Raw genomic sequence first — 27,049 nt, forward strand, 5'->3', positions numbered from 1 at the left:
TAACTTATCCTTTTGGCCAAGCAGGTTTATTTCCCACTACTACTTTAAATGATTCTTGTGAGCATCAGAAGCCTCCAGTAGCATCCTTTCTCTGTCTCTGCCATCTTTACCTCATCATCTCTGATAGCTTCCTCTTTTTGTACATGGTAAGTAAGACTCCTCCTTGAGGAGTATCCCTCCCTTCTAGTCCTAATGTCACTCCATTCAACTTCTATATCAAGATACATCACTCATAGTGGATTGTCCTAGCCATTTTCCTTCCTGATCTCTCAGGTATATGGATACATTGCCATTGTCTTTAACATCTCTTTCTAGGATTTTGTGGTGATGAAGTATTGGATCTCTTCCCTCATTACTATTTCTCTTTAGTGAGCTCCTTTTTCTGTTCTTCGCTTTAGATAATCCTTTAGCCTCATTCACTGATCTTATTTATAAATTCAGCCATCACCTTTGTGTATATGAATTAAGAATTAGGTTTAGCCTTACCTTAGCTTTTTCTTTTTTCAAGAGAGATAAGAAAGGGGGACGAGAGAGAAACATCGATCAGTTGCCTGTCGCACACACCCTGACCAGGGACCAAACTTGCAACCTAGGCATGTGTTCTTAATGGGAATCAACTGGTGACCTTTCACTTTGTGGGATGATGCCCAATGAACTGAGCCACTCTGGTCAGGGCACCTTAGCTTTTTCTTAACCACCATTTACTTTCAGAAAGACATTTAATGCCTTCACTTCTCTAATCTCTAAAAGTAAGGAAGATTGGATTTATTCTCTGAGGTGTCTTCAAACTCTAATATTTACTTTAAATTTATTCTATCTACTAGGAAACTTACTGTTTTCCCTTGTGCATTTGGACCTCCACTTATTTATGCTTCCTGTCTCAGAAAATGACACCAACAGTTGTCCGAGGCAAAAACCTGGACATCAGATTAATTATTTTCTCCTCCACTGCTTTCATCAGTCTCTAAGTCTATTATTCCATCTCTACTTACCCTTTGTAGTGCTTACATTTCTTGTATCATTCCCATGTTACCAGAAGGATGGTTTTAAAATGCAGAGTTGATCATGTATAATCTTTTACTTACCTGGAATTTATTCATAAAAAATTGTATATTTATTCTTAACATGTTTATACTTAAGTTACTTTCAAAGTACTCTCCATTTGATGCAATACACCTATCAAGACTTTTTTTTCCACTACCAGAACTGTTTTTGAACTCGTCAATTTTGATGCCTTTTAGTGCTTCTGCCATTTTTTGTTTCTCCTCTGCCACATGGACAAAATGTTTCCCTTTGAGGACTTTTTTCATCCAGGGAAACAAATAAAAGTCACTTGAGGCGAGTTTGGGTGAATAGGGAGGGTGGGACGCAGGAGTCATGCTATTTTTGGTTAGAAACTGCTGAATGCTCAGCGTGGTATGGTAAATCACCCATCGTGAAATGGGCAAACACGTTAAAGGAGTCTTCAAAAAAAATCCGCTGAAGCTGAACACAGCCTCTCTCAACAGCACCTGCTGGTGCACTGATACAGATGGGCTCCTAGAACACTCACCTAGCAGGGGAAGCCTGTACTAGAAGGGGCCCGCCCTCCAGAAGTTAATTCCTTTTCTTTTTTCTTTTTTAATTTTTTGTAGTCCCCCCCTCCCCCATATAATCTTTTCATGGCCCTCTATTGTCCTTAGGTGCTGTCTACAGTCATTTAAAATCTGGTTGCTATATAATGGAATGCTATGCAAGAGAAGGAAGCAGCTCTTATACACTGATACGGAAAGCTCTCCAGGTTATATTGTCTAAAAAGAAAAACAAGGGAGGAGTGTGGAGTGATAGCAGTGCTCTGGGGCCAGCGGGAGACCTGTTAGCCAAACTGCTGGCTCTGGACACAGCTCAGACCTCCCACCCTGGCCCCAGGGACCCAGTGGCCTCCAGGAATGGGGGGAGCAAATCCTGAAGGAACTAAATGAGTATTATAAGAAGTTTAAATGGGAGTCACACAGCCCCCAGGAGAGAAGAGTGTTGCACTGCATTCACAGCGCCTTGATTTGGAACCAGTAGCTGGGTGACAAGAAGATCCAGATTGTTAGTCAGATGATGAAGTTTGTAGAGAACCGGACCAGGCAGTTGGGCAGCCACGTGGAACTCTTTGAGGCACACCAAGAGGTCAGTGACACCACTGGCCACAGTGGCAAAGCCGACCAGGATAAGTCCAAGAACGAGACAGTCACAGGCAGAAAAGCCCAGTAATGAAGTCGCGGTAACGGTGTAGCAATGATAACTGAGAATTAGGAGAATGCAGCTAATGATCATGACCACAATGACATCACCTCGGGAACACCTAAAGAGAAGAAAGCAAAGGACTCCAAAAAGAAATGCTCCAAGGCTAAAGCAGACTTTCCCATCGTCTGAACAAGCCCACATACTGTTGTGCAGTCAGGTCTCCTATGGAGAAATGATCGGCTGTGACAACAACAAGTGCCCTTTCTAGTTGTTCCACTTCTTTGTAGGACTGAATCATAAATCAAAACACAAGTGGTACCATTCCAGGGGTCGAGAGGAGAATGAGAAAACCATGAACAAAGCCCTGGAGAAATCCAAAACGGAGAGAGCTTATAATAAGTAGTTGGGTGGACCTTGCTGAACAGTGAGGAGAACTAAGCCAGTGTATTTCTTACATGGCCACCATTGGTGAGGCACAAGGACTGTATAAGTATATTTCTAAATAATGTTAGAAAAGGAGCCATTCCTTTTGTGGGGATAGCAAAGATTCTCTCTGCTCTTTGTTTTCATTGGTACACGTGTGTAACAGTGATCTGTTGGTCAGCATTTTAGAAACTGCATATATAGGTTTGAATTAAACATTTAAAAAAGAACAAGGGGCAGAATAATGTATAAAAAGGGGCAGGAAGGAAAGGAGAGAAAAACAATATACTTTACATTTGCATAAAATTTCTCTGGAAGGGTACATAGGAAACTAATAACATTGGTTGCTTCTATGAAGAACTGGGTGTCTGGGGTACAGGAATATAAAGGAGGCTTTTAAGTATATGGTCCTTTATACTTTCTGTATTTTTAAACCATTTCTGTGTATTTGCTCTTCACAAAAATGTGTTCCCATTCCCACACCATACTCTGTGCTCTTCCTGTTTTCCTCAATTAGCTATGACCACACTCAGCTCTTGAGTTTTAACACATTCTTTCTTCCCTCTGCATGAAGTGCATCTCTGCAACCTCCCCCCCACACCCCCACTCTCCTGCCATTCCTGCTCTGACCACTACCTCACGTGTATGTACACTCTGCCACTGGCTTCTCATTCTTCAGGCCTTGGTATGACAAAACACTAATTTCTTTGGGAAGCTTTGTTTGCTCTCTTACTCTTAAGTTAGGTGCTCCTTCTTTTGTTTCATCCATCTTAGCACTTATCACCCTGCACTGTATTAACTGTCTTAATTATTAGATTGTAAGCCTCAGTGGGTGGGAGGGGACTGTCAATCTTGTTCATTTTTATGCCTCTATACTCTAATCGTTACTGACACAATGTATAGGGACTCAAAAATACTTATCTAGTGAGGTTCTGAGTCTCTGCATCTAGTTCTGACTTCTCTCACGTTCAGTCCCATGTCTCCAGTAACCTGTTAGATATTTCTGCTTGCATGTCTCACATTTGTCTCCCCAGTTTACTTTCTTCCCCCCACAAAGCATGTTCCAGCATTTGATTTTTCCCATTGCAATTAATGGTACAACTCTTTATCCTCACTTGAAACTTTGCAGTCATATTTGATGTCTCCATTATCTCTCATACTTGATATAGTAAATCACCAGATCTTGTTGATTCCTTTTGGTACCAGATCCATGTCTTATTTTGTCAGGTAGGTTGTTGCTGTACCCACCTGATTTATCTTCCTACTCTCCTAAGCATTTATCCTTCTCAATTTATTCTCCCTAATAACAGCTTAATCTTTCCCAAAATAACATTATTTTCTTCTTAGAAACAAGCTCTTTGATACCCATCAGCTAAAGAACTTTGAAAGACTTTAAGGAATTTGTACTTAAAAGATTTTTGTCTCATTCTTTTTTTTTTTTTTTTTCCTTTTGGCCTACTGTTAATTTAGAGGATACAGAACCCTTCTTACTGAGCCTCATTGGTCTGTTTTGTTTGGTTTTGTTTTGTTTTGTTTTAATTTTGGTACTTTGTGATAGCCTATCTCAGCATTTTCTCATTTTCAGCCTTTCTCTTTGCCCTGTCCTTTCTTTCTTTTCTTTGCTTTTGAAATCTTACCTGTTTTAAAAGTGCCCTTCCCCAACTCCCTACAAAGTCTTTTCCTAACTACCAAATTTTGCTGTATATAATGCGCACCTTTTGTTGCCCAAATTTTTGAGGGAAAAATCCTTATTTTTCTGTGCATTATACATGGGCAGTACTGATATATCTATATAAATGTTTTTTGATTCTTTTGTTTATGCTTATGCATTAAAAGTGTAACTCTACAAAGCAATAATGATAACCATATGCAAAATAATACCCTGGAATACAATAATTGGTTTTGTTTTTAAATACAAATAAATTAAAAAATTAACATGAAGGATTTCTTTTTTTCCCCTGAAAGCCTGGGCCAAAAACATGGGTGCTCATGATACACAGCAAAATAGGGTACTTCTCCTCAAGTATTATCTTTAACTTCTGATGTGTTTATTTTCCAAGCTTCATGTTTTGGCATTTAAAAAAGTACTTTGTGACATCTTTTTATACTGTTACTTATAAAGGTTGTATGTGTTTAAAGTTTTATTTTTTAAGCTATGTTAATAGGTGAAAAAAGGATTTCTTTTAATTTGCATTTCTTTCATTATTTTTGAGACAATTTTTTATTCAAATTTCAGTTGCTCTTACCAATTTACATTTTAAAGATGACAACTCTCTTATCTGTTGCATTTCCTTCCCAGTTTTTCATTGTTTATATGCTTGAAAAGTCTTTCACTATCCCAAAACCAGCTATTTACTGATACTTTCTTCTGTTTTAACGTTTTCTCTTTTATATTTACTTTTTAAACCAGCTGCAACTTTATTTTGGTACCTGGGCTAACAATTGATTTTTTTAAAAATATTTTCAATTAATTAACCCCTTGATTCTAGTGCCATCTAGTGAATAAGACACTAGTTACTGTAGGAGAAAAGATTAACTTCATTATATACTTAATTCTTTATAAGTAACTGCATTTGCTTTTGGACTAGATATCTAGTCTGTTGTTCAGTGATTGATTCTTGAGCCTGCCACCTATTATTTTAGTGATGACACCTTTATGATTTTAGTTTTTGGTAAAGTAGATCTCCTTCATGTGTATTTATCTTATCTCTCTCACCTTTGTAAGGTGTTTGATAGGTGTTTGATATTCTTTTTATATTTGTAGCTTGTAAAACACCTGGTATACTTCATACAGTCTGTATTGGTTCATTGACTACCAGGGAGAGGGTTATCAGAGGACTTAAAAATCTTTGACCACTTCTCAATTTCTGGCTTCTTGATATATTACCCATCCAAAGGTATTTTAATATGCTTTAGGAACAGGAAGGTGAATAAGACGTATTTCACTAAATACAGTTTTAGTAGTTGAGAGTATGTACAATGAAACTGCTTTGATAATGTTAGAAACTAACTCTGTCTAGTCCTGAATACTTTTTTACATGTATAAAGTTATTTGAAAAATTTTAAGGGAAGATATTACTTCTTTGCTTTTATTTTTCTTAAGAGTTTGTAAGTTAAAATTTGCTTATTTTTGTTTGGATCAATACAGTAAGTAAAATTTTCATACTTTTCCTTTTAGGTAATTTTGAATTGTTCAGCTCTGCAGAGCTTATTGCATTTGCTCAGTAGCCCAAAGGAATCTATCAAAAAGGAAGCATGTTGGACAATATCTAATATCACAGCGGGAAATAGGGCCCAGATCCAGGTAATTTTATAGCACCTGTCTTTAATTTTTATTGATAAGTAAGGTTTTTTTTTCTGTCAGCCTTTAAAATATATTTTTTTCATTATTGCCTTGGAGACCACTAATTTTCAAGATTTTTGTCTTATTTGGTCAGTCTACTTCTTTTTTTAAATCCTACTTTAAAAAAATTACAACTTTTGAATGTACACTTAGGTCTTGGTATTTCCCTTTGCCTTTACTATTTGATGATTTGGCAAGATAGTGAAATAGTGCCTTGTATCCCTGCAGTATTTTGTTGGACTTCATGCTAAACAGATTAGCTTTATTTTTGCCAAGTAAAATATTTATTTTCTAGTGGACTCGTGTATTGGATTGCTTCAGATTTTCCATGAACCTCCGGGGACCCATTTTTCTCTAACTGGTTGTCTGCCTTTCCCTTTCTCCTTATATCAGTGGAGGAGTAACCCAAGTGGAAGACTAGCAGTGGGCCAAATGGTTCAGCATAGGCCATGAGAAAGGCTGGAACAACAGGTTGGAAAACAGTTTATGAGACTTTGAGCTGAGTGAAATCATAGAGGTCATCTAATCTAACATTCTCATTTATAGATGAAATCGAGGCTCAGAAAAATAAAATGATTTGCCCAAGAGCACCTCTAGTAAAAGACAGGACCAAGATGAAGTGTGTTTCCACTAAACTTTGCTTACTTTCCTCATTGGTATAATAGAAAAACTTATTGACAAGGAAAACATGAGTTAGTCACCCCCTAACATAGTGCTGCCAGGGACTGACATTGGTAGCATGGATACGAAATTATTTCAGCTGCATGTGACTGCCTACTACCACTAGTCTCTTACGTAGAATTTCTCAGTTGATAAAGGAAATGATATGAATGCATTTTAGGTTCTTGAGCTAAGGAGAAACGTGAAGAAAGTCATTTGAGGAAGACTCTTTAGTGTTAGTATATGAGAGGGATTCAATAAAATACTCTGTCCAACTACAAGCTGTTCTGGTAATCTGGATGGGAGTTGGCGGCTTGGAACAGGACGATGGCTGTGCTAGAGGAGAGGACAAGATGGGCTCAGGGCATTTTAAATTGAAAACGTAAAAGACATGGTGACTGACTAAATTTAGAATAAATAAATAAATACAAAGAGAGCCTTTGTAAACCAGAGAGATTTCAAAGTAAACCTGATAGAGAGGGCAGATGATGTGTTTGGGGCAATTAGCAGACCTAAAGTAAGCTGTTGGCCATCCTGGGCTGGCGCTCCAGTGAAAAAGAAGTACGAGAGAGCTACAACACCTATGTCAGGGTGAGTGCTGTAAGAGAAATGAGAATAGCAGAGGAACAGAGAATTGAGCTTTTATCATTTATTGGCGGTGGAATGAGAGAGGACAATAAAAGAGAAAATTCAAAGGGAAAACTAGGAGATTATAAGGTCACAGACTCCAGGGAGGGGGTAACTGATACCAAGTGTGGCCAAAAGGCTTAGGGATAATGAGGATTTAACTTGTAATTTATTTTTAACAGGGGGATGATAGTCATTAGTGAAACCAGCTGAAAAGTTATGATTAGTATCATGAACACTTTTATAAATATTTTTATTTTGTCATTTACAGTTGACATTCAATGTTTTGTATTAGTTTCAAGTGTACAGAATAGTGGTTAGACATTATAAATCTTGTAATTTCCCTTTCCATTTAATTTTTTTCTTAATTTCAGACTGTGATAGATGCCAACATTTTTCCAGCCCTCATTAGTATATTACAAACTGCTGAGTTTCGAACAAGGAAAGAAGCAGCTTGGGCCATCACAAATGCAACTTCTGGAGGATCAGCTGAACAGATCAAGTAAGTACTAACCAGGTAGCGTCTTAAAAATGAAAGAAAAAATTATTTTTGTTTTCCAATTAAGAATGCTCAATTCCAACCTCTTGGATGATTGTACTTGGTTTCATAATTAGACTCAAATATATATTTAATTCCTTATACCTTTCCCATTCCTTCCTGCTGAAAAAATTCTGGGATGTGAGAAGTAAAGACATAGTTGAGGTTTGAAGGAGTTGAAATGATTATAGGGGTGACTTCAGCCTACTGTGGAGCTGCTTGGTCGGAAACATAAGTAGTCTGGAAGGTTACTTGTAGAATCCTTAGAGTTCAACTTTAATAGCTAACTCTTGCTATTTTTAGTTTAAATGTCTTCATTGACCAGACTTTAAAGAGAGGTATTACCTTAGGTAGGGTAAAGTGCCAAATTCAGTAGAGGCAAGTGTCTCCTGAAGTACTGTAGTATTCTGTGAAGAGAGAGAGATCATATTAGCTTGAGGATAGAGTGGCCCCTGTAGCAGTTTATAATCCCAGTGGCTAGAAAAGGCATAAATATGAATAGGGATCATAAAAAAAAGAATGAAATCTTTGCCATTTGTGACAGCATGGATGGACCTAGAGGGTATCATGCTAAGTGAAATAAGTCAGATAGGGAAAGACAAATACCATATGATTTTACTTATATGTAGAATCTAAAGAATAATATAAACAAACAAAACAGAAACAGACTCATGGATACTGAGATCATATTGATGGTTGCCAAAGGGGAGGGGGATTAGGGGGCTAGATGAAAAAGATGAAGGGATTGAGAAGTACAGATTGGTAGTTACTACATAGTCATGGGAATGTGAAGTACAACAGAAGGAATATAGTCAATAATACTGTAATAATTATGTATGGTGCCAGGTGGGTTGGAATATCAGGGAAAACACTTTGTAAATTATATAATTGTGTAACTACTACGCTGTATACCTGAAACAAATACATTAGTTTACATTCAAAATGTATTTGAATGTAAACTAATTGAAAAACATGAATGTGGAGAAGAATCAATTCCTCAAAGGAATATTGTATAATTAAATGCTAAATTAGAGCCATTAAGTATTTCAGATAGAAAGAAGCAGTAGTGATGAAGAAAAAAATGGAACCCAGACTCTAACTTACTTTATGGGGAATGTAGATGAGGGAAAGATGGTTTCAAGTGAGTGTTGAAGCCTCAGCCCCTTTCTCACATGTAGTATTGGGGAAACATTACCTCTCCTATTATTGCTTTGTGGGTTAAATATAGGCACTGAACCAATGCCAATTTCTAATGCTCTATTGAGAATTTCAAAGTGAAAAGGTAAAGTAATCCTAACATTTCAGAAATTGATCAGGTACAGAAAATAAGAGGTAAAATAGGTTAACACGTGCAGTAGCTGTTTCCATAAAGTTCATCATGGACAGGTTATTCATAGAAGACTTTCCATGTGATCTTGTATGAGATTAGGTCTTTTTCAGCCTCCAAGATTCTGGTTCTGGGGTATAGCAAGTCATTGAATAATGGGTTTGTTTTTTTTTTGTAGTGTAGAAACTTGTTTATATCAATGAGCCTATGGTAATACAGGTTTTATTATGTCTGTTCACTTCAAGTTGCAGAACCTGTTGACAATGTTAAGTGAGGACTTAATGTATGTACTATGATTGTAAGTATGCCACCACCAGATGGCAGTAATGTGCAGTGCTATAGAAGTTATTTGAACAGTTGAAAGTTTTATGTTCAGATTTAGATTTATAATTATTAGTCGTCTCTACATTGTGTACAAAATCAGTTCTCTTAATTGAAGTGGTTAAACTGTACACTGTATTTTTAAAACTTTCCTAAAGTACTGTGATAGCTTTCATCAGAAAGTATTCAAGGGATTTTGCTCTGTTAGAGGAGAGTAGAATGGCTACTACCCCTTTTTAAAATCTGGCATAGCTATTTATAATAACTTAGTTATCAGTATTCTAGCAGTTCCTCCTTAATTAGATGAAGACTTTTCTTAAAAGATTATTACAAAAATATTACAGTCCAGATTATAGAATATAAACTGACTTTATCTCTGGTTAAGATATCTATGTGGCTTCTGCTCATTCTTGTTGGGAAGACAACATTTAGATGCAGGAATCAGAATAACTTAGAAAATACCCATAATTCTAGGTTAAATACAACCAAATATACACATACTGTTGTTCTTAAGAATGAGGGATAAAGAATGTTGCCTGGAATTAGTGTTTCATGGAAGAAATGAAACTTACCATTTGGGTAGAGATTTGGCAATTTTTAGAGAATAGCACGAGAAGTATGAGAGAATGTGCACAATAAATGTTATTGGAAGAGTCAGACCAGTCTTGCTATAGGTCCTAGTTTTAGGAAGACTTAGTGAAATGAAGAAGATGGTCTTTTGAGAGAAAAGAGAGCAATTAAGATGCCATTGCAGTAGTTGAGTGTACAGTGATGGCCAAGATTAAGATAATAGCTATTGCATGGGATATGGATCTGAGTTTGGAACAGCAGGATCTATAGGATTAAGTGGCAGGCTGTAGGTAACAAAGGAAAGGGAAAAGTTAGAGATGAATGGGGAAAATGTGGCTGCTGTTGATAAATATTAGGACACAGAAGAAGCAGACCCCTATTTGAGGATGCTGATTTTAGACACACTGAGTTTGTTGCTCATCCAAAGAAATCTGATCAATTCTGTCTCTCAGAACTCTTTCCTCTATTCTGGAGTATGTGGGTTTCTTCCCCATAAATTTCTCCTTCCTAAAGAAACTCCTAAATGTAAAATTACCAATTAGATCAGCTCTCTCAGGTTTGAGACTTTAATATAATTTGAGAAATATACCCTTTTCCAGATAATGTATTCTTGTGGGCTATATTTCTGACTCAGAAAATTTTCTTTTTTTTTTTTATTGTTCAACTACAGTTGTCTCCATTTTTCCACCACCCCTTTCCCCCGCCCCACCCAACCCCAACTCCCACCCACAGTCCTACCCCTCTTTAGTTTTGCCCAAGGGTCTTTCCTTTATACATGTTCCTTGACCACCCTTCCCCTTCTTTTCTCCGTTATCCCCCCCGCCCCACCCCTGTCACTGTCAGTTTGTTTGTTATTTCATTGTTTCTGGTTATATTTTGCTTGCTTATTTGTTTTGTTATTAGGTTCCCCTTATAGGTGAGATCATATGGTATTTGTCTTTCACCCCCTGGCTTATTCCGCTTAGCGTAATGCTCTCCAGTTCCATCCATGTTGTTGTGAAGGATAGGAGCTCCTTTCTTTCTGCTGCAAAGTATTCCGTTGTGTAAATATATCACAGTTTTTTGATTCACTCATTTACTGATGGGCACTTAGGTTGCTTCCAGCACTTGGCTATTGTACATTGTACTGCTGTGAACATTGGGGTGCATAGTTTCTTTTGAATTGGTGTTTCGGGATTCTTAGGGTACAATCCCAGCAGTGGAATTGCTGGGTCAAAAAGCAGTTCAATTTTTAGTTTTTTGAGGAAATTCTGTATTGTATTCTACAGTGGCTACACCGCTCTGCATTCTCCCCATGTACTAGGGTTCCCTTTTCTTCAAATCCTCTCCAACACTTCATTGTTTGTTGATTTCTTTATGATGGCCATTTGACCGGTGTGAAATGGTATCTCATTGTGGTTTTAATTTGCATTTCTCTGATGGTTAGTGATGCTGAGCATCCTTTCATATGTCTCCGGGCCCTGTGTATGTCTTCTTTGGAGAAGTGTCTGTTCAGGTCCTTTGCCTATTTTTTAATTGGATTTTTGGTCTTCCCGCGGTGGAGTCATGTGATTTCTTTATATATTTTGGAGATCAGACCCCTGTCCGAGGTATCATTGGCAAATATATTTTTCCATACTGTTGGTTCCGTTTTCATTTTGCTGATGTTTTCTTTAACTGTGCAGAAGCTTTTTATTTTGATGACGTCCCATTTGTTTATTCTTTCCTTTATGTCCCTTGATCTAGGGGACACATAGATGAAAATACTGCTGCATGGGATATCTGAGATTTTCCTGCCTATGTTCTCCTCTAGGACTTTTATGGTGTCATGACTTATATTTAAGTTTTTCATCTATCTTGAGTTTATGTTTGTGTATAGTGTAAGTTGGTGGTCAAGTTTCAGTTTTTTGCATATAGCTGTCAAGGTCTCCCAATACCATTTGTTGAAGAGGCTATTTTTACTCCATTTTATGCTCCTGCCCCCTTCATCAAATATTAATTGACCATAGAAACATGGGTTTATTTATAGGCTCTCTGTTCTGTTCCATTGATCTCTGTTACGCCAGTACCACAAAGTCTTGACTACAGTGCCCTTGTAATATAGTTTGAGGTCAGGTATTGTGATCCCTCCTACTTTGTTGTCCTTTCTAAAAATTGCTGTGGCTATTCACGGTCATTTATGGTTCCATATAAATTTTTGAAGTGCCTGTTCTATGTCTGTGAAATATGTTACTGGTATTTTAGTAGGGATTGCATTGAATCTATAAATTGCTTTGGGTCGTATGGACATTTAGATGATGTTAATTCTTCCAATCCATGAACACGGTATATGTTTCCATTTATTTGTCTTCCTTAATTTTTTTCTTCAGTGTTGTGTAGTTTTCTGACTATAGGTTGTTTACCTCTTTGGTTAGGTTTATCCCTAGGTACTTTTATTTTCTTGTTACCTTAGCAAATGTAACCCAGAAAATTTCTTAATGGTAGTTTTCTGCCACAATAAGCCAACTAGCATTGATAACCAGTGCTCACTTTACCCAGCTGTTTGAAATACCCACCTATAGGAGATACTCCCAGACTTTAACCATAGAATTGTGCTTGTTTTCCAGTCTTTTTTTTTAAGTCTTCAAACCTCCCCTGAGGATTTTCTCAAAATAATATTGCTTCACAACTCCTGAACAGCCCAGATGCCTTGATCACCTGTTTGTTTTTAGGTGTACGTTGCTGCCTTTAGAGAAATTTGCATCAATAGCAAAATAACACTATGATGGTCTTTAAATCTCCAGTGGTTTCATCAGAAAATAACTTCTGATCTTGTAAGGTATTCAAAGTAGTACCTGGTGACTCAGTGATGCCACCACTGACCTGGAAGCAGGGCTTTTAATTCTTTATGTCCTTGGAAAGTAAGTTGTCATCTGCTCTGTTTGCTCACATCTGGTAATATACATTAAAATGTTTTAAATGGCTAAATTGCAAAACCCAAAACTCATTAAATGAATAGTGCCACAATACAAAGTACTGATAATATATTTTGCAAATAAAATCTCACATCCTCAGCCCTGGCTGGTGTGGCTCAGTGGATTGAGCGCTGGCCTGAAAACCAAAGGGTCACTGCTTCGATTCCCAGTCAGGACACATGCCTGGGTTGAGGGCTAGATCCCCAGTAGGGGGCATGTGAGAGGCAACCACATATTGATGTTTCTCTCTCTTCCTCCTTCCCTCCCCCTCTCTAAAATAAATAAATAAAATCTTTTTAAAAAATCTCACATCTTCAGAGCTCTGGATTTGCTTATTAGCATATTTTTGGATAGAGTTTTTAAGAACATTTTAGTCTATAATCTTATAGTTCATTTTTAAATTACCCACTTAACAAATTATATACAAGTTCTGGAAGCTTTCTAGCATCCTTAAAATTTGTTTTTAATCCTTAATCAAGTTTTTAGCACACTGGTTTTCATAATATAACACCAATGTTACAAATCTAAATGAACTTTTTAAGTCAAATAAAAGGATTGGAGGTCAGCCAGGATTTTTATTGGGAGGAACAGATCACATCAAGAGCAGATCAGGATCAAGTTTGAGGACAGTTTGGAGATTGTGAACAAGTCTCTGAAATACCAATTGGTATTCGGTAGACTTGCCTATATAGTCTAGTGAAGTTTAAGTGCAGACATGTAATTCATCTTTAATCTGCTGTTCTAAAATTTTACTGGGATTTTGTGACAGTAATAAATCTGTGGTTCCCAGACTTTTACATTTGAGGAAACTGAGGCACAAAGAGATCAAATAATTTGCCCGAAGTAAGTAGCACAGCTGGAATGTAGTAGTGGTGGCTATCTCTGGGTACCTTTTTGTTTTTCTGAATGCTTTTTTTTGTTTTTCAAATTTACAACAACTAACATATCGACAGTTAGAAAGAGGCTTGGTTTTGTTTTTTAAGAAAAAATAATGAGAATTATATAGATAACGTTGAAGAAAGGGTTGACTAAAAACTGTGGTATTAAAAGTAGGGGAAATGGTCAGCAGTGGCTTTAAGGCTAGATAACTGACCTGTTCTGTTCATGCAGCATGTAGTCTGAATTGTCAGGAAATATTTAAACAAAATTAGGCACAGTGCTATTAAATTTCACTCCTAAGTAAATAATAATGCTAAGTAAACCATAAAACTACTTTTTAAAAAACAAATTAGGGCTTTTTTTAACAAACTTTTTAGATTTATAGAAAAATTGATAGTACAGAGTAGAGTTCCTATACACATCCCTCACCTGCACAGTTTCCTCTATTATTAACATCTCACATAGTGTAGTTACATTTTGTATAGTTAATGAACCAATACTGATAAATTATTAACTAAAGTTCATAGTTTATATTAATGATCATTCTTTGTGTTGTACAGTTCCACAGGTTTTGGTGAATGCACAGTGTTATGGCTCCACCATTGGAGTATCACACGAACAGTTCCACTACCCTGACAGTGCCCTCTATTTCACTGAGTCCTCTGCTCCCTTCCCCTCCCCCCGCCCCCACAAATCTATGGCAACCAATGTTCTTTCTGTTGTCTTCACAAAAAATTTTGCCTTTTCTAGGATGTCATATATTTAGAATAATATGTATGGAGTCTTATTAGACTGGCTTCTTTCACTTAGTAATAGGCATTTAATGTTACTTCATGGTTTTTCATAGCTTGATTGCTCATTTCTCTTTATTGCTGAATAATACTCCATTGGCAGAATGGACTACCATTTATTTATTCATTCATCTATCAGAGAACATCATGGTTGCTTGCAGTTTTTGGCAGTTATGAATAAAGCTGCTGGAAATATTAGTTGTATAGGTTTTTGTTGGATTTAAGTTTTATCTCAGTTGGGTAAATACCAAGAAGTGTGATTACTAGATTGTATAGAAAGCTTTGTAAAAAACTGCCAGGCTGTCTTCCAAATTGGTTTATCCTAATTTGCATTCCCACCAACAAAAAATCAGTTTCTGTTGTTCCACATCTTGCCAGGATTTGATATTGTCAGTGTTTTGGGTTTTAGCCATTTTAATAGGTATGTAGGGTCATTGTTGTTTTAATTTACAGTCCCTTAATGACATGTAATATGATGTTGAGTATCTGTTCATGTGCTTGTTTTCCATTAGTATATCTTTGGTGAGGTGTTTGTTCAGATCATTTGCTCATTTTAATATTGAGTTGACTTCTTAGCTTTAATTTTTAGTGTTCTATGTACAAAATACAGTGGCCTGATATGCTGACTTTCACACCAGTTGTGTCATGTTTTAGAGATGTAGTTATCTGTAGAAACAAAGATGAAATTATTGTATTTTATGAGTTGCTCATATTGGAAAAGAAAAGAGTATTCCAGTTTCTTGGTGTCCAGTAATTGTGGAAGGAAAAAGGAATGGAACTGGCTGCTAGAGGACTGGTTTTGTTTCATTTATTTGCAGGGTGTTTTTTTGTTTTTATTTTTTTGTATAATAAGGTATCTTGTATTGTTGAATAGGTGCTTATTTTTTTTCTCTCTAGTCAGGTTGATGATGACCCTTCCACCAGCCTGGTAAGTTTTATTGAATTAAAATCTTTGTTTTAGTAAGTTACTCTTTTTATTAACTTAGGTACCTCGTTGAACTGGGTTGTATCAAGCCACTCTGTGATCTTCTCACAGTCATGGACTCTAAGATTGTACAGGTTGCTCTGAATGGCTTGGAAAATATCCTGAGGCTCGGAGAACAAGAAGCCAAAAGAAACGGCACTGGCATTAATCCCTACTGTGCTTTGATTGAAGAAGCTTATGGTAAGATAGAGTATTAATTGGATGTCCTGAAATTACTATTTTCTTGTTCTCTTTGCTTTTCTCTTGGCCTGGCCACATCTGTCATTAGAGAACACATACAAAGAAAATATGTATTGTAAATATGAAGAGAAACAAGCATTGGCTTCTTAGGATCTTCCCAGTTGCCTGATTGCTTTTTCTTGTGAGTACTCTTGCATTCTTACTAGTCCATCTGAGCCTCAGGAACATCCATATCTACTGTAGATGCTGCCTGACTACTTTTCTCTTACAAGATTAAGAGCTGTGATTTTGCATTGCACCCAGCAGCTCCTGTGTCCCTAAAGAGTTCCTGACTTTAAAGGTTTCTAATGAATAAGCCCTGGCTGGGTAACTCAGTCAGTTAAGAGTGTGGTCCTGATATGCCAAGGTTGCAGGTTCAATCCCTGATCACAGCACATAAAAGAATCAACCAGTGAATGCATAAATAAGGGGAACAACAAGTAGATGTTTCTCTCTCTCCCTCCTTCCAACCTGTCTCCCTTCCCCCAACCTCTCTCCCTCCTTTTTTCTCTCTCAAACCAGTTTTTAAAGATTTCCAAGAGTTTCATCTTAAAAAGTTACTTGGCGTCCTCATTCTTCTAATACCAGTCTTAACTCAGTCAATCAGTTTACCAGTGTACTTTAACCTTTTAAGTTCTTTAAGTGGTTTAATGCATAGCCAGGGTTAAAAACCACTGTTCTGGGGTTTGTTTGTTTTGAGATTGGAATTAGGTGTCATGGGGGTACATTCATTTTTCAAATTGAACAGCTAATGCAGAATTATTTTCCAAAATGATTTTTAACTTTTTTTTAAAACCTGATTATAAAAGCTATACCTGCTTTTAGTGTAAGCAATTTTGAAATGTATAAAAAATTAAAAAATTTTTAAAGATTTTACTTACTTTTAGAGAGAGGGGAAAGGAGGGAAAAAGAAAGGGAGAGAAACATCAATATGTGGTTGCATCTCACGTGCTCCCTACCGGGGACCTAGCCTGCAACCCAGGCATGTGCCCTGACTGGGAATCAAACTGGCAACCTTTGGGTTCACAGGCCGGCACTCAATCCACTGAGCCACACCAGCCAGGGCAGAAAAATGATCTTTATTCAGAGATCTTTCTCCACAGAGATAACCATTGTTACTTTTTTTATTTATATATATTTTAGTATGGATATGTACAAGAGGTGACCCCTCCAAAAAAAGAATTATCTTCTGGCGGACGGGCCCCTTGTAGTACAGGTTTCCCTTGGTAGGTCAGTGTTCTAGGAACCCATCTGTTCATTGTAACAGCAGGTGTGAGGAAGTTGTGTTTGGTGTCAGTGAATTTTTTTTGAAGAGTCTTTTGACACATTTGCCCATTGTAAGATGGATGGTTTACGAGTGCACCTGCCCACACTACGCTGAGCGTTCAGCGGTTTTTGACCAAAAATGGCATGACCCCTGTGCCCCACCTTCCCTATTCACCCAGACCCACCTTGAGTGACTTTTTTTGTTGTTCCTTCTGTGGCTGAAAAAAGCCCTCAAAAGGAAACGTTTTGCCGGTATGGCAGAGGTGAAACAAAAATCAGCAGAAGCACTAAAAGACATCAAAATTGATGAGTTCAAAAACTGTTTTAAGCAGTGGAAAAAAAAGGTGTCAGGTGTATTGCATCAAATGGAGAGTTCTTTGAAGGTGATTGAAGTTTAAACATGTAAGAATAAATACACTTTTTTTTCTATTCTGTTTTTTTGGAGTCCCCATTGTATATGAATATATGTTTTTTTCCCTTTGAGGAATGTTAGTATTTATTTCTGGTATTGCTATATCTGTTAGACTGCTTATGCCTGCAAGTGAAAGAAAGCCTAGTTCAGATGGGCTTGAACTTAATAAAGAGAATGTGTTGGCTAATTTTTAGTAGGATTTGTAAGTTTAAGCAATAGAAACTCATTCTGACCGATTTAAGGATATTACACATTTGTTGAATGATACTGGATAGCTCAGAGCCCAGGTAATCAGAGCCAAGAATTAATTAGGCCATAAGTACAGTCCAGTAGGAACTCTTCTGCCACTGGCCTTAGGAACTGGATGATATGGGGACTGGCTGTTGCTTGCACACGGGCTTAAGATGTCAATTTGTAATACTAGCATTCAGATATAATGTCAAGCAATACTTTCTATGCTATTACAGAATACATAACGAGATATAAGTAGGGAAGAGAGTCTTCCTTTACCTCAAGAAAGGAGACAAAGGGCAAAACATTGCTTCATTGGAATTTCCTACAAATAAATGAGCTTTTCCACTATTCTTTATTCTAGGTCTGGATAAAATTGAGTTCTTGCAGAGTCATGAAAACCAAGAGATCTACCAGAAGGCCTTTGATCTAATTGAGCATTATTTTGGTACCGAGGATGAGGACAGCAGCATTGCGCCCCAGGTTGACCTTAGCCAGCAGCAGTACATCTTCCAGCAATGTGAGGCTCCTATGGAAGGTTTCCAGCTTTGAAGCAATACACTGGTTTTATGTTCCTGTGTCAGACCAGGCTACCCAGTCAAGTCCTCTTGTGGAGCCCACAGTCCTCATGGAGCTAACTTCTCAAATGTTTTCCATAATACTGTTTGCGCTCATTTGCTTGTCTTGCGCACCTGCTCTCTTACACACATCTGGAAAACCTCCGGCTCTCTGTGGTGGATTACCCTTCTAAGAAAAGTGTAACCAGAATGGCCCACTCTCTTAAGGAAAATCCCTAGGTTTTGGAGATCCGCACTTATTATAAGAGTCATAGGAATATACACATTAATGTGGCTCTCCTTTTTTGTGTGGGGGGAAAAGAGGGCTCCCCTTCATTCCCTTTTAAGTGGGGAAAAATACTGACATTTAAAAGATGAGACTAAAACTTTATCTTGAATTTCACACAACTACTTGCAAACAAGGGAGATGGTTAGACCTATTGTGTATACATCAGAGTACTTTTCATGAGTTCTTCCACAGTGAACCTTTGGATTACCTGGTGGCTTTTTCTAGCCAAATTTGCATTAATACTTACTGAGATTGGATGGTTTTCTTTCCTACATTGGCGCCATTCTTCACAGCTGTTAAAGTTAAACCATCTGCTCTTTCACCTTCAGCCTTCAGTGAATGTGCTTTCTAGTTGTCAGGAATGCTGAAGCATTAACACTTGATTCTCAGATGTGATACTGGTTTGAAGATTTCCTTAGAGCAGAAAGGAGAGGGGCACATAGTAATTTGTATGGCTATTGCTTCTCTTTGGTCTTCCATGTCTTAGGATTTGGAAGTGGTTCAGTTCTAATGCTGGTTGAAGACTGATTTAGAATCCTTAGTAATCTAAAACATATTCTGTAATTCAATAAAAAAGTGAAAAATAAACAACAACAAAAAACCCCTCCAGTTTTCCCAAACTTAACCAGTGTGACTAGAAGCTGTGTTTCTGCATTTAAACAAATGTTTCAGGCTTTGTGGTCCTGATAAGGTCCTCATTAAATTCGAGTTCACCCTAGGTGCTTTTCCCCTCTGTGACTGGCAGATAACACATCACTTTTAAAGGTTACTTAGGAAGTGTTTTTTAATTGGATGCAGCATGATTCTAATGTATCCATGCTGCAGATGTGATCCCTTAATGTAGCGTCCTTATCATAAATGAATAACCGTCTTCTCAACATGACCTGTTAACTCAAATAAGGGCAGAGATCTTTTTCTTAGAACTCTATTGTCCCCCAAATCATGTCATTTTATCTCGTACAAGTTAGTACTGCCCGGTGAAGTTGCCCTCCCCCCCGTCATGAAATAAAAAGTTTCTGCCTTCTGGCTCATTTAATGACTGCAGTCTGTACCTGCAAATGGCACTTCCAGTACTGTCTTCAGTGATGTACATTTGTGCTTGGACTGGAACAAAAAAATAAGTGTAATTGCCAAGAGAACTGCAGCCGAACATACAACTTCTTGGTGCTAGTTGGCCATCTTGACTCAATATTGGGACACACTATTGCAGAAGATTTATATTTGTTGATGAGCTATTCAAAATGAATTCAGAAGGAAGAGTTGCTCACTTCTGTTTTAGAGAATACCCTTTTAATCCTCTTTAATCTTGTCTTCTTCTCGAGTTCATTATAACCCCAAAGTTGTGTTCTTTGGGAATTCCCCTCACAAGCTATTCTACATCTCTGGTAAATCCCGCTGAGTGTTAGGGATATTCAGCGCTCTCATACCTCATCATGTCAATTAAGAAGTCAACTTACACGACCTGATTTGAACTTTTTAAAAATCCACTTCATTTAAAATAAAAAGAAAAAAAGACAAAGGACATTTCAGCCAAGCCTGTGACACAGTCTTCACACCTAACCTGTAGTTGTGTCCGCTCTGGATGGATACAGTCTGATGTCTGTTGGTGGTGGAGCAGCCACTGCAAACTAGTCAACTCGCGCGTTTATAACTGTTACTTTTTCTAGTGCTGCTTTGTGCTGAAAGAACATTTTAGTTTACTGCACTTGACCTGTAAAAGACTTTGATTCTTTGTAACTTTAGGGACAAGTTAGGTGGTTAATTTAAAGAAAAACTTTCAATGTTGCCTTTACATCACGTTAAAATATAACTTCTTTCAGAAGGGTAATAGAAGCACTGATTCATAGCAAAAGTCTTGTTTTTAGCTTTGACTTCTTTTGTGGCTGAGTTTTTAAAAATTGTAAATTACTGGTAACACGTCATTTCTTTAGAATGTTTTAAATTATGTACCTTTTGGATAATTTAAAATTTTTTCAGTTCATGTTGATAAACCAATTTGAATGGAAAAAATAAAAAGCACACAAAGTGGTTTCTCCACATTAGAATAGCATATGTTGGAAATTTTTGCCAGCAATTGCAGGTGTCTTAATGAATGAATTAAAACAAAGTCCACTCAACTAATGTGGTCTATTTTCTGTTTAAAACAGGAATTTATCTTGCTCCTGTCTTAGAATTTCATGAGCCACAAGCAAAAATTTTCTTAGAACATAATGGTGTTTTTTAAATATAAAAATTGGAATTGACTAAATGTTAAATCCCAGCATAACTGTTGGAACTGAGAAAGCAGCCTTTTTTTGTGGTAAAAATGACATTTCAGGAGGTAACTGTAAGTCCTATTTTTAGTTCTCTACCTGGCAGATTCTCTTAATTTCAGTCTATTGAATATACCCTATCAATAAGATGGTACTCATTACAAAAGCACATTAATTTCAACACCAGAAAACTGCGGTTTTATATACTGATGAGGGGAGAAGTGACTTGATCACCACCGCCAACCCCTTTTTTTCTGCTCAAAATTTTCAATATAGATTCTTTGTAATGAGAACTTCTGTGGGGAAAAAAGCACTGAGAGGATTTGGGAGTAGTGGCGCCTTGTATCCGAAGGACCAGCAGGTAAAATATGATTAGATTGAGAAAGGTGGAAATGATAGATAAGAAGAATGGTGAGATTTAGTGGACAGACTTTCCTATGAAACACATTAATTCATGTTGTCATTAAGTAATTGGGACCCTTTAAAACCACCTTTATCAGCTGTACTGCTTTTGAAAACTATTATTGCCCTAGGATTGTTTCTTTGCCAGATAAAACTGAATGGACTCTGGGTCATTTTCATCATTATTGTCACAGATAGAAACATTGATAACTATCCCCCAATAAATCTGAGTTATTCCAGATTGTTGCTGATTTTGCCTTAAAAAATATGTAGTATATATTATAAATGAATCTTTGTCATCTAAATCCTCTGTTGTATCAATACATGGCTACCCGCAGGCAACTTTGAAATTTACTTCCTTAGTGCTAAATAAATAGTTTAGTTATTTCCAAAATTTGAGGTTGCATTACAAAAGGGTTTACCTTGGGTTGAAGGACTTTTCTTTCTGGCTCATTAGTTTTGCGAACATTTTTATATTAATAGGCAAGTTATAACTGTTTTAGGGCTTGGGGGTTTTTCATACAGGGTGAGGCAAAAGCAGGTTTACATTTGTGAGTAAACAGCTTATTGTGTATTGTATTCCATATGAACAACTGTAAACCTACTTTTGTCCTGCCCTGTATATGTATTAGAAAATTGTGATGTTTAAGAATGATGTTCAGTAAAGGAATCCACTTCTTGATGGGCATTGTTTGTTTTTCATATTTATAAGCTGTATGCTACCTCCTACATTCCAAAATTTGCTCATTTGCAGAGATAGGTGTACCTACACATGGCAGTCTCAAATCTGAATTTTTTTTGCTGTCTGAAATTAATAAAGCCATTTTATTCTATTGTGAAGTGAGCAGAGTACATACTTATCTACCAGGTAGGAAATTTTGGGGCTACCTTTTCCTATCATCGAAAGTGATATATAGTGTGTGTGTGTGTATGTATATATATATGTGTGTATATATATATAATATATATATATTATATATATATAGTATGTGCGGTAAAGTGAAACAAAATCGCTAATTTTAAAAACATCAAATTGTTACAGGACATAAATGTATCTGGAAGTTTGGGGGAAGAAAGTGTCCAGGGTAGGTGAAGTTCTATCCTGTTCTCAACTAAGGGGAGACAAGTCAGTTTGTTTTCCTATAGGTCAAATAAAGATAAATTATCTGCTGTGTCCCAGGTATTTGGCTAAGGGCTTTCCTTTGTTTCACTCCTCTAACTGTTCCTTGAGGTGAATAATTGTCACTTTGTTATAGATGACAAAATCAGGACTTGGAAGAATTTACTTTGCCCGAGGTCACAATCATTAGGTACTGTCTGTCCACAGATGGGGAGAAGTCCAGCAGGTTTAATGTCGGAGAACACCGCAGTCACGGTCATGGCGGTCTGTGCTAGGAACTCCTGGAACTAGTCACGGCAGCCACAGTGAGGCCAGCTTTTGTTGTGTTGGACCGTTCTTTCTGAGTCTTCCCCATCAGCTGCACTCTTAAAGTGACTAAATCAGGTGTAAGTTGCTTTCAACGTATTTGGTGTGTAGGCCCTCTCAGCCCAAACATCTTTCCCCTTCCATGGTGCTAAAATTGTATATGATGAAACGTAAAATAACAGGAATTTTTAAAAATATGCAAATGATTGTGAATTTAGTAGAATAATGGCTAAACTCAGAAGCATGTTTCCATTCAAGGAACTCAAATGTGGAAGGTATTGACACGGAACGAAAGGCTTTGGAATGAAGAATTTTGCCCTAGAAAGCAATGCCATCCAGAGGTGTGAACTTAACACAGCTGATTTCCTAAAGCAGTGTTGTCCCAAGAAGTGTCAAGATCACCTTTTAATATATGCTGTTGAGTATGTTCTGTTTACCTCATCATTTTGACCTCTCTATGTCCTTTTTCAAAGTGTTCTTACACTTTGGTTTGGAACGGCTCTAATGATTCTTTGTACTTGAATGCAGTATGTCAGGCCATGGGTGAGTGCCTTGCACCTAGTAGATATTCAATAAATACTAAATGAATGAAGGAATATGCATCTATGTGATATTAGTAAAGGGTATGTACTGAAAGTTCAAAGGAATTCCTTTATGTTTGAAATCAGGGTTAATAACCCTTAACGCTATTGTCTTAAAATGTGTTTCATATGTAGTAACCTTTCAGGAGACAAAATTTGACCTGAAGTTTACAAAAACAAACATTGTCATAGCAGAGGTTTGCTACATTAAAAACAAAAACCAATGCCTTCTGAGAGAAATTAACAAGTATATTTTGCAGGATAGCTAAGACATGTATTTTATACTAAAACTAGCTCACTGGTCTCTTCCAGCATATTTTAAAGTTAGAAACTTTTTGGCCAATTATATCCAACTGATGTGGAAGTTGGTGGTTGCCTTAGGCTATTAAGGATTTGTTAATTTTTACATAGTATATGTTGCTGCATGAAAAAAATTTTTTTTATCCATTCCTCCAATTTAAATGATCAGTAGAAACAAAGAGTGTATTTCTTCATCCCATGATTATTTCAATGCCATTTTTTAGAGATTCCACTGACCAGGTTTTTTTTTTTTTTTTCCTGAAAACAAAATATTAAAGCAAAACATAGCCTGAGTTCCCGCAGACTACACTCTGCAAAATTGCTGGTTTTACAAGTTTATTTTAGCCTGCTTAGATTATTACTGCTATTTCATGTGCTATTTTGAAAAATTGTTTTAGGGAAAAAGTCATTTCTGTGATTCGTGCATGTTCTTGCAGAGAAAAAAGTTAAAAGTCCTTTCTCTATACCTATGGTACTTAACCCCAGGAAGCCAATGGATTCCAGTGGATGTCCGCAATGTGGGTCACTTCCTTACCTAAACCGCTTGGGCCCAGCATTATTTAAGAGTAATGGGGAAGGAGAAAATAGAAACCCAGACCACAGTGGTGGGGAGAGAACAGTACCAGGTTTGAGAGAGAGCTCGGCAGCCTGGGGTATAATAAAATACAATATAAAGAGTGTAGAGCTTTCCAAGATTATGTTGTGATTATGAGGAGAGTCCCCTTGAGAAGTCAGTGGTGGCTGTACTGGTGTGATGGGGGCAATCATAATTTTTAGATCAATTAATGCTGTTAATTATTTTAGTCCCTTTCACGTTAAGAAAGTCTCAGATAAGTTATTTGGCCACCCCATATTTAGCCCAACTAGATTTTCATGTTTAAATAGCTGGTGGTCTTAAGCAATTGGGTATGTATACAGTTGTATTAAATTTGATTTTTGAGGACTGGATTTAGTAATCTGAATTACCATGAAGCAAGTTGGGCAAAAAGGCCCTTAATGTAAAAATCACTCCCAGGCCATGGTAAGGTCTGACATCAAGAAAACCTTTTTAGCCCTGGCTGATGTGGCTCAGTGCTTTGAGCCCCGGCCTGCTAACCGAAAGGTCACTGGTTCGATTCCCATTGCAGGGCACATGCCTGGGTTGCAGGCCAGGTCCCCAGTAGGGGGCATGTGAGATATAATCATACATTGATGTTTCCCGCTCTCTCCAATGTCCCCTTTCAACCCCCCCCCCAAAAAAAAACAGACAAGAGCCAACATAATAGCTGTCCAGTGTGAATGAATAAAAAAAAAATTTAAATCTTTTTAATTAAAAAATTACCCATTTGAGTGGCACTTCTGTATAGAGTATTCACAAATTTTACTGAGGGGCTAGGAGAATAAACCCTTCAACCACAGATGAGACTTTCAGTTTTAAAACTTTGATGGGACATGTAAAGAAAATAAGTTGATTTCTATAGGGAGGGAAACTTTCAAATCACTTATTTGGTCATGACTAAAGGTAGCAAAAATAGAAATTTGTTAAAAGCAGGACCATATAAGAAACTTGAGAGCCCCAAATGCAAATAGAAAATTAATGGTTCCTTTCACTTTTACCTGTATCAGCATTCCTTGTTCTTTACACATTCCACAATTTCTGATGCCCCCTGCCCCCAAGGAAATAAGCTATGAGATTCTCAGTCCTAATTCACAAGGACTGCAATATTAGGACTATATACTAGTATTAGAACATGACTAATGAATAATGGTTTAATTATAGTCCTAGCTTTAATTTTCTTTACATGAATTCCTGGTGCTATTTGTAAAAAAAATTCTAGACATCAAAGTGGATTTTAATACTGGAGAAATTCTTTTCAGTTTTTCAGTCAAATTCTGGAAAAATTCGAAGAAAGTTATTTTTCTGCATAGTCCTGTCAACACCTGCTTGTGAGCCCCCTTGTCCTCATGCTTGTGATGGGTCTAGTGGGCTAACTCGACTCCAGCACCAACACCCCATCCTAGTCTTCATGTCCTGTGTTTGCCTTGCCTAATTTTCTCCTTATTTGCCTCGAGCATGGAACTTACTAGAAAAATAGAGATTTACTTAAGTTCTTTGAAACAAAGCCTACACTTTGTTTTCTGAAGTGCTTTTAAATTTACTTCTAATGAATTAATTATAATGGAAATAATTTCAATTGATGCAGAATTTAAAGTGTGTGTAAGCTTCCCAGTAAAAATCACACTAATCCAGGCTAATGGGAGGAGGAAAGGAGAGGGAGGAGGCAGAGTTTAATCAGAATTGAGCTTTAAGATATGATAGAGTGGAAAAGGTTTGTCTTTTTAAAGTTTTACAGAGGGGCGGTCCATGGCTAAGAAGAGTCACAGTGCATGTAAACGGAAGCTCCAAACCATTTTAAAGATGCTCTCCCCATTCCCAGGAACTCCTGATTGTGTTTATCTCATTAACTTGCATTAGCTAAGCCTAAAGCATGCGTGCAATTCCTATCTAAATTCCAAACTAAAGTAGTAGAATCTTAAAGTATTATAGGTGACCTAATTGTGCTGTTGTGCCTTACAAAGGGCAAGACTTTGAATTACCCTTTATATGATAGGAAACCCACTGTTTCTGAATGTTTCAGTCGTTGATTGACAGAAAACACGAGGGATACCTGCCTTTTGACTTCAACTCAGCTACCAAGAAAGCCTTTCAAAACAACACTGACTCTCTCGGGCATCCTTTATTGGGGAATTGGAGGCGCTACCAAGTTTTAGGTAAACCTATTTTTGTTTAAAGAAGAGTAACTTACAACTGAAGCATGTATGGTTTACGTTAATACCTTCACAGCCATTACTCATTTCTTAAAACTAGTGTAAGGTCTCTAAAGCCTAATTACGAATAACCTTACACACTTCTTAACCCATTCCATCTACTACTTGGTCCTTTTCTGTCTCAAGCACCTGAGAAAATATGAACTTTTCTTAATTTTCTTTGGAGGCATAAACCGTAAGGGAGTGCTAAAACAACATTCGCTCGTTTTCCCCCTGGACTACCACCATGTCATGACCACTGGCCTTTAAAACCCCCTAGCACAAATTCTTTATCCTTCCCTAAACCTTTAGGGAATGCAGCAGCTTACATGTAGTCAATAGCGTTTAGGTGGGTCGACGACCTTAGCTACATTTCTGAAATGCACAGTGGGCGGCTCCTGTCCCAAACGTGGGCTCAACCCTGCGGCTAAGGGAATTGAACATGAAGTCCTTTCTTGTCACACGGTTTGCAAAAGGACCAAAAAAAAAAAAAAAAATGACATATTCACTGCTTTCCTCGCTAGCCAGTCCAGGTCTGGGACAGTCCTGCCGCCCTCCCCACTCAGCTAAGAAAGCAGTACCCAGTGTGGGAGTGGCGACGGGGAGCGGAGGCGGCGGGGAGCGAGGGAGACCGGAAGGAAACCTTGGCTCCTCCTCCCGTGCAGGCGCACGAAGGCCTCTCCCATTGGCCACCTCGACTCGGAAGAAGGTTGGGG

At 37.4% G+C, this 27,049-nt stretch overlaps 1 protein-coding gene and 1 pseudogene across 1 annotated transcript in view; both read left to right on the plus strand.

Moving 5' to 3' along the window:
• The window catches only part of KPNA1 (karyopherin subunit alpha 1), a 76,563-nt gene extending 54,433 nt beyond the window's left edge, over nucleotides 1-22,130 (plus strand). Inside the window, exons 11-14 of the mRNA XM_054575217.1 lie at nucleotides 5,816-5,941; nucleotides 7,642-7,769; nucleotides 15,613-15,791; nucleotides 18,104-22,130. Of these exons, the coding sequence (XP_054431192.1) occupies nucleotides 5,816-5,941; nucleotides 7,642-7,769; nucleotides 15,613-15,791; nucleotides 18,104-18,291 (621 nt within the window). The 3' untranslated portion in view covers nucleotides 18,292-22,130. The remainder of the gene's footprint in view (nucleotides 1-5,815; nucleotides 5,942-7,641; nucleotides 7,770-15,612; nucleotides 15,792-18,103) is intronic.
• On the plus strand, nucleotides 1,405-2,895 carry LOC129071616 (inhibitor of growth protein 1-like; annotated as a pseudogene).
• Nucleotides 22,131-27,049: the final 4,919 nt, after the last annotated feature.

This window comes from Pteronotus mesoamericanus, unplaced genomic scaffold (assembly GCF_021234165.1).
Source record: "Pteronotus mesoamericanus isolate MK-2021 breed Mesoamerican mustached bat unplaced genomic scaffold, CSHL_Meso_final contig_27, whole genome shotgun sequence".
In the NCBI taxonomy this organism is placed as follows: domain Eukaryota; kingdom Metazoa; phylum Chordata; class Mammalia; order Chiroptera; family Mormoopidae; genus Pteronotus; species Pteronotus mesoamericanus.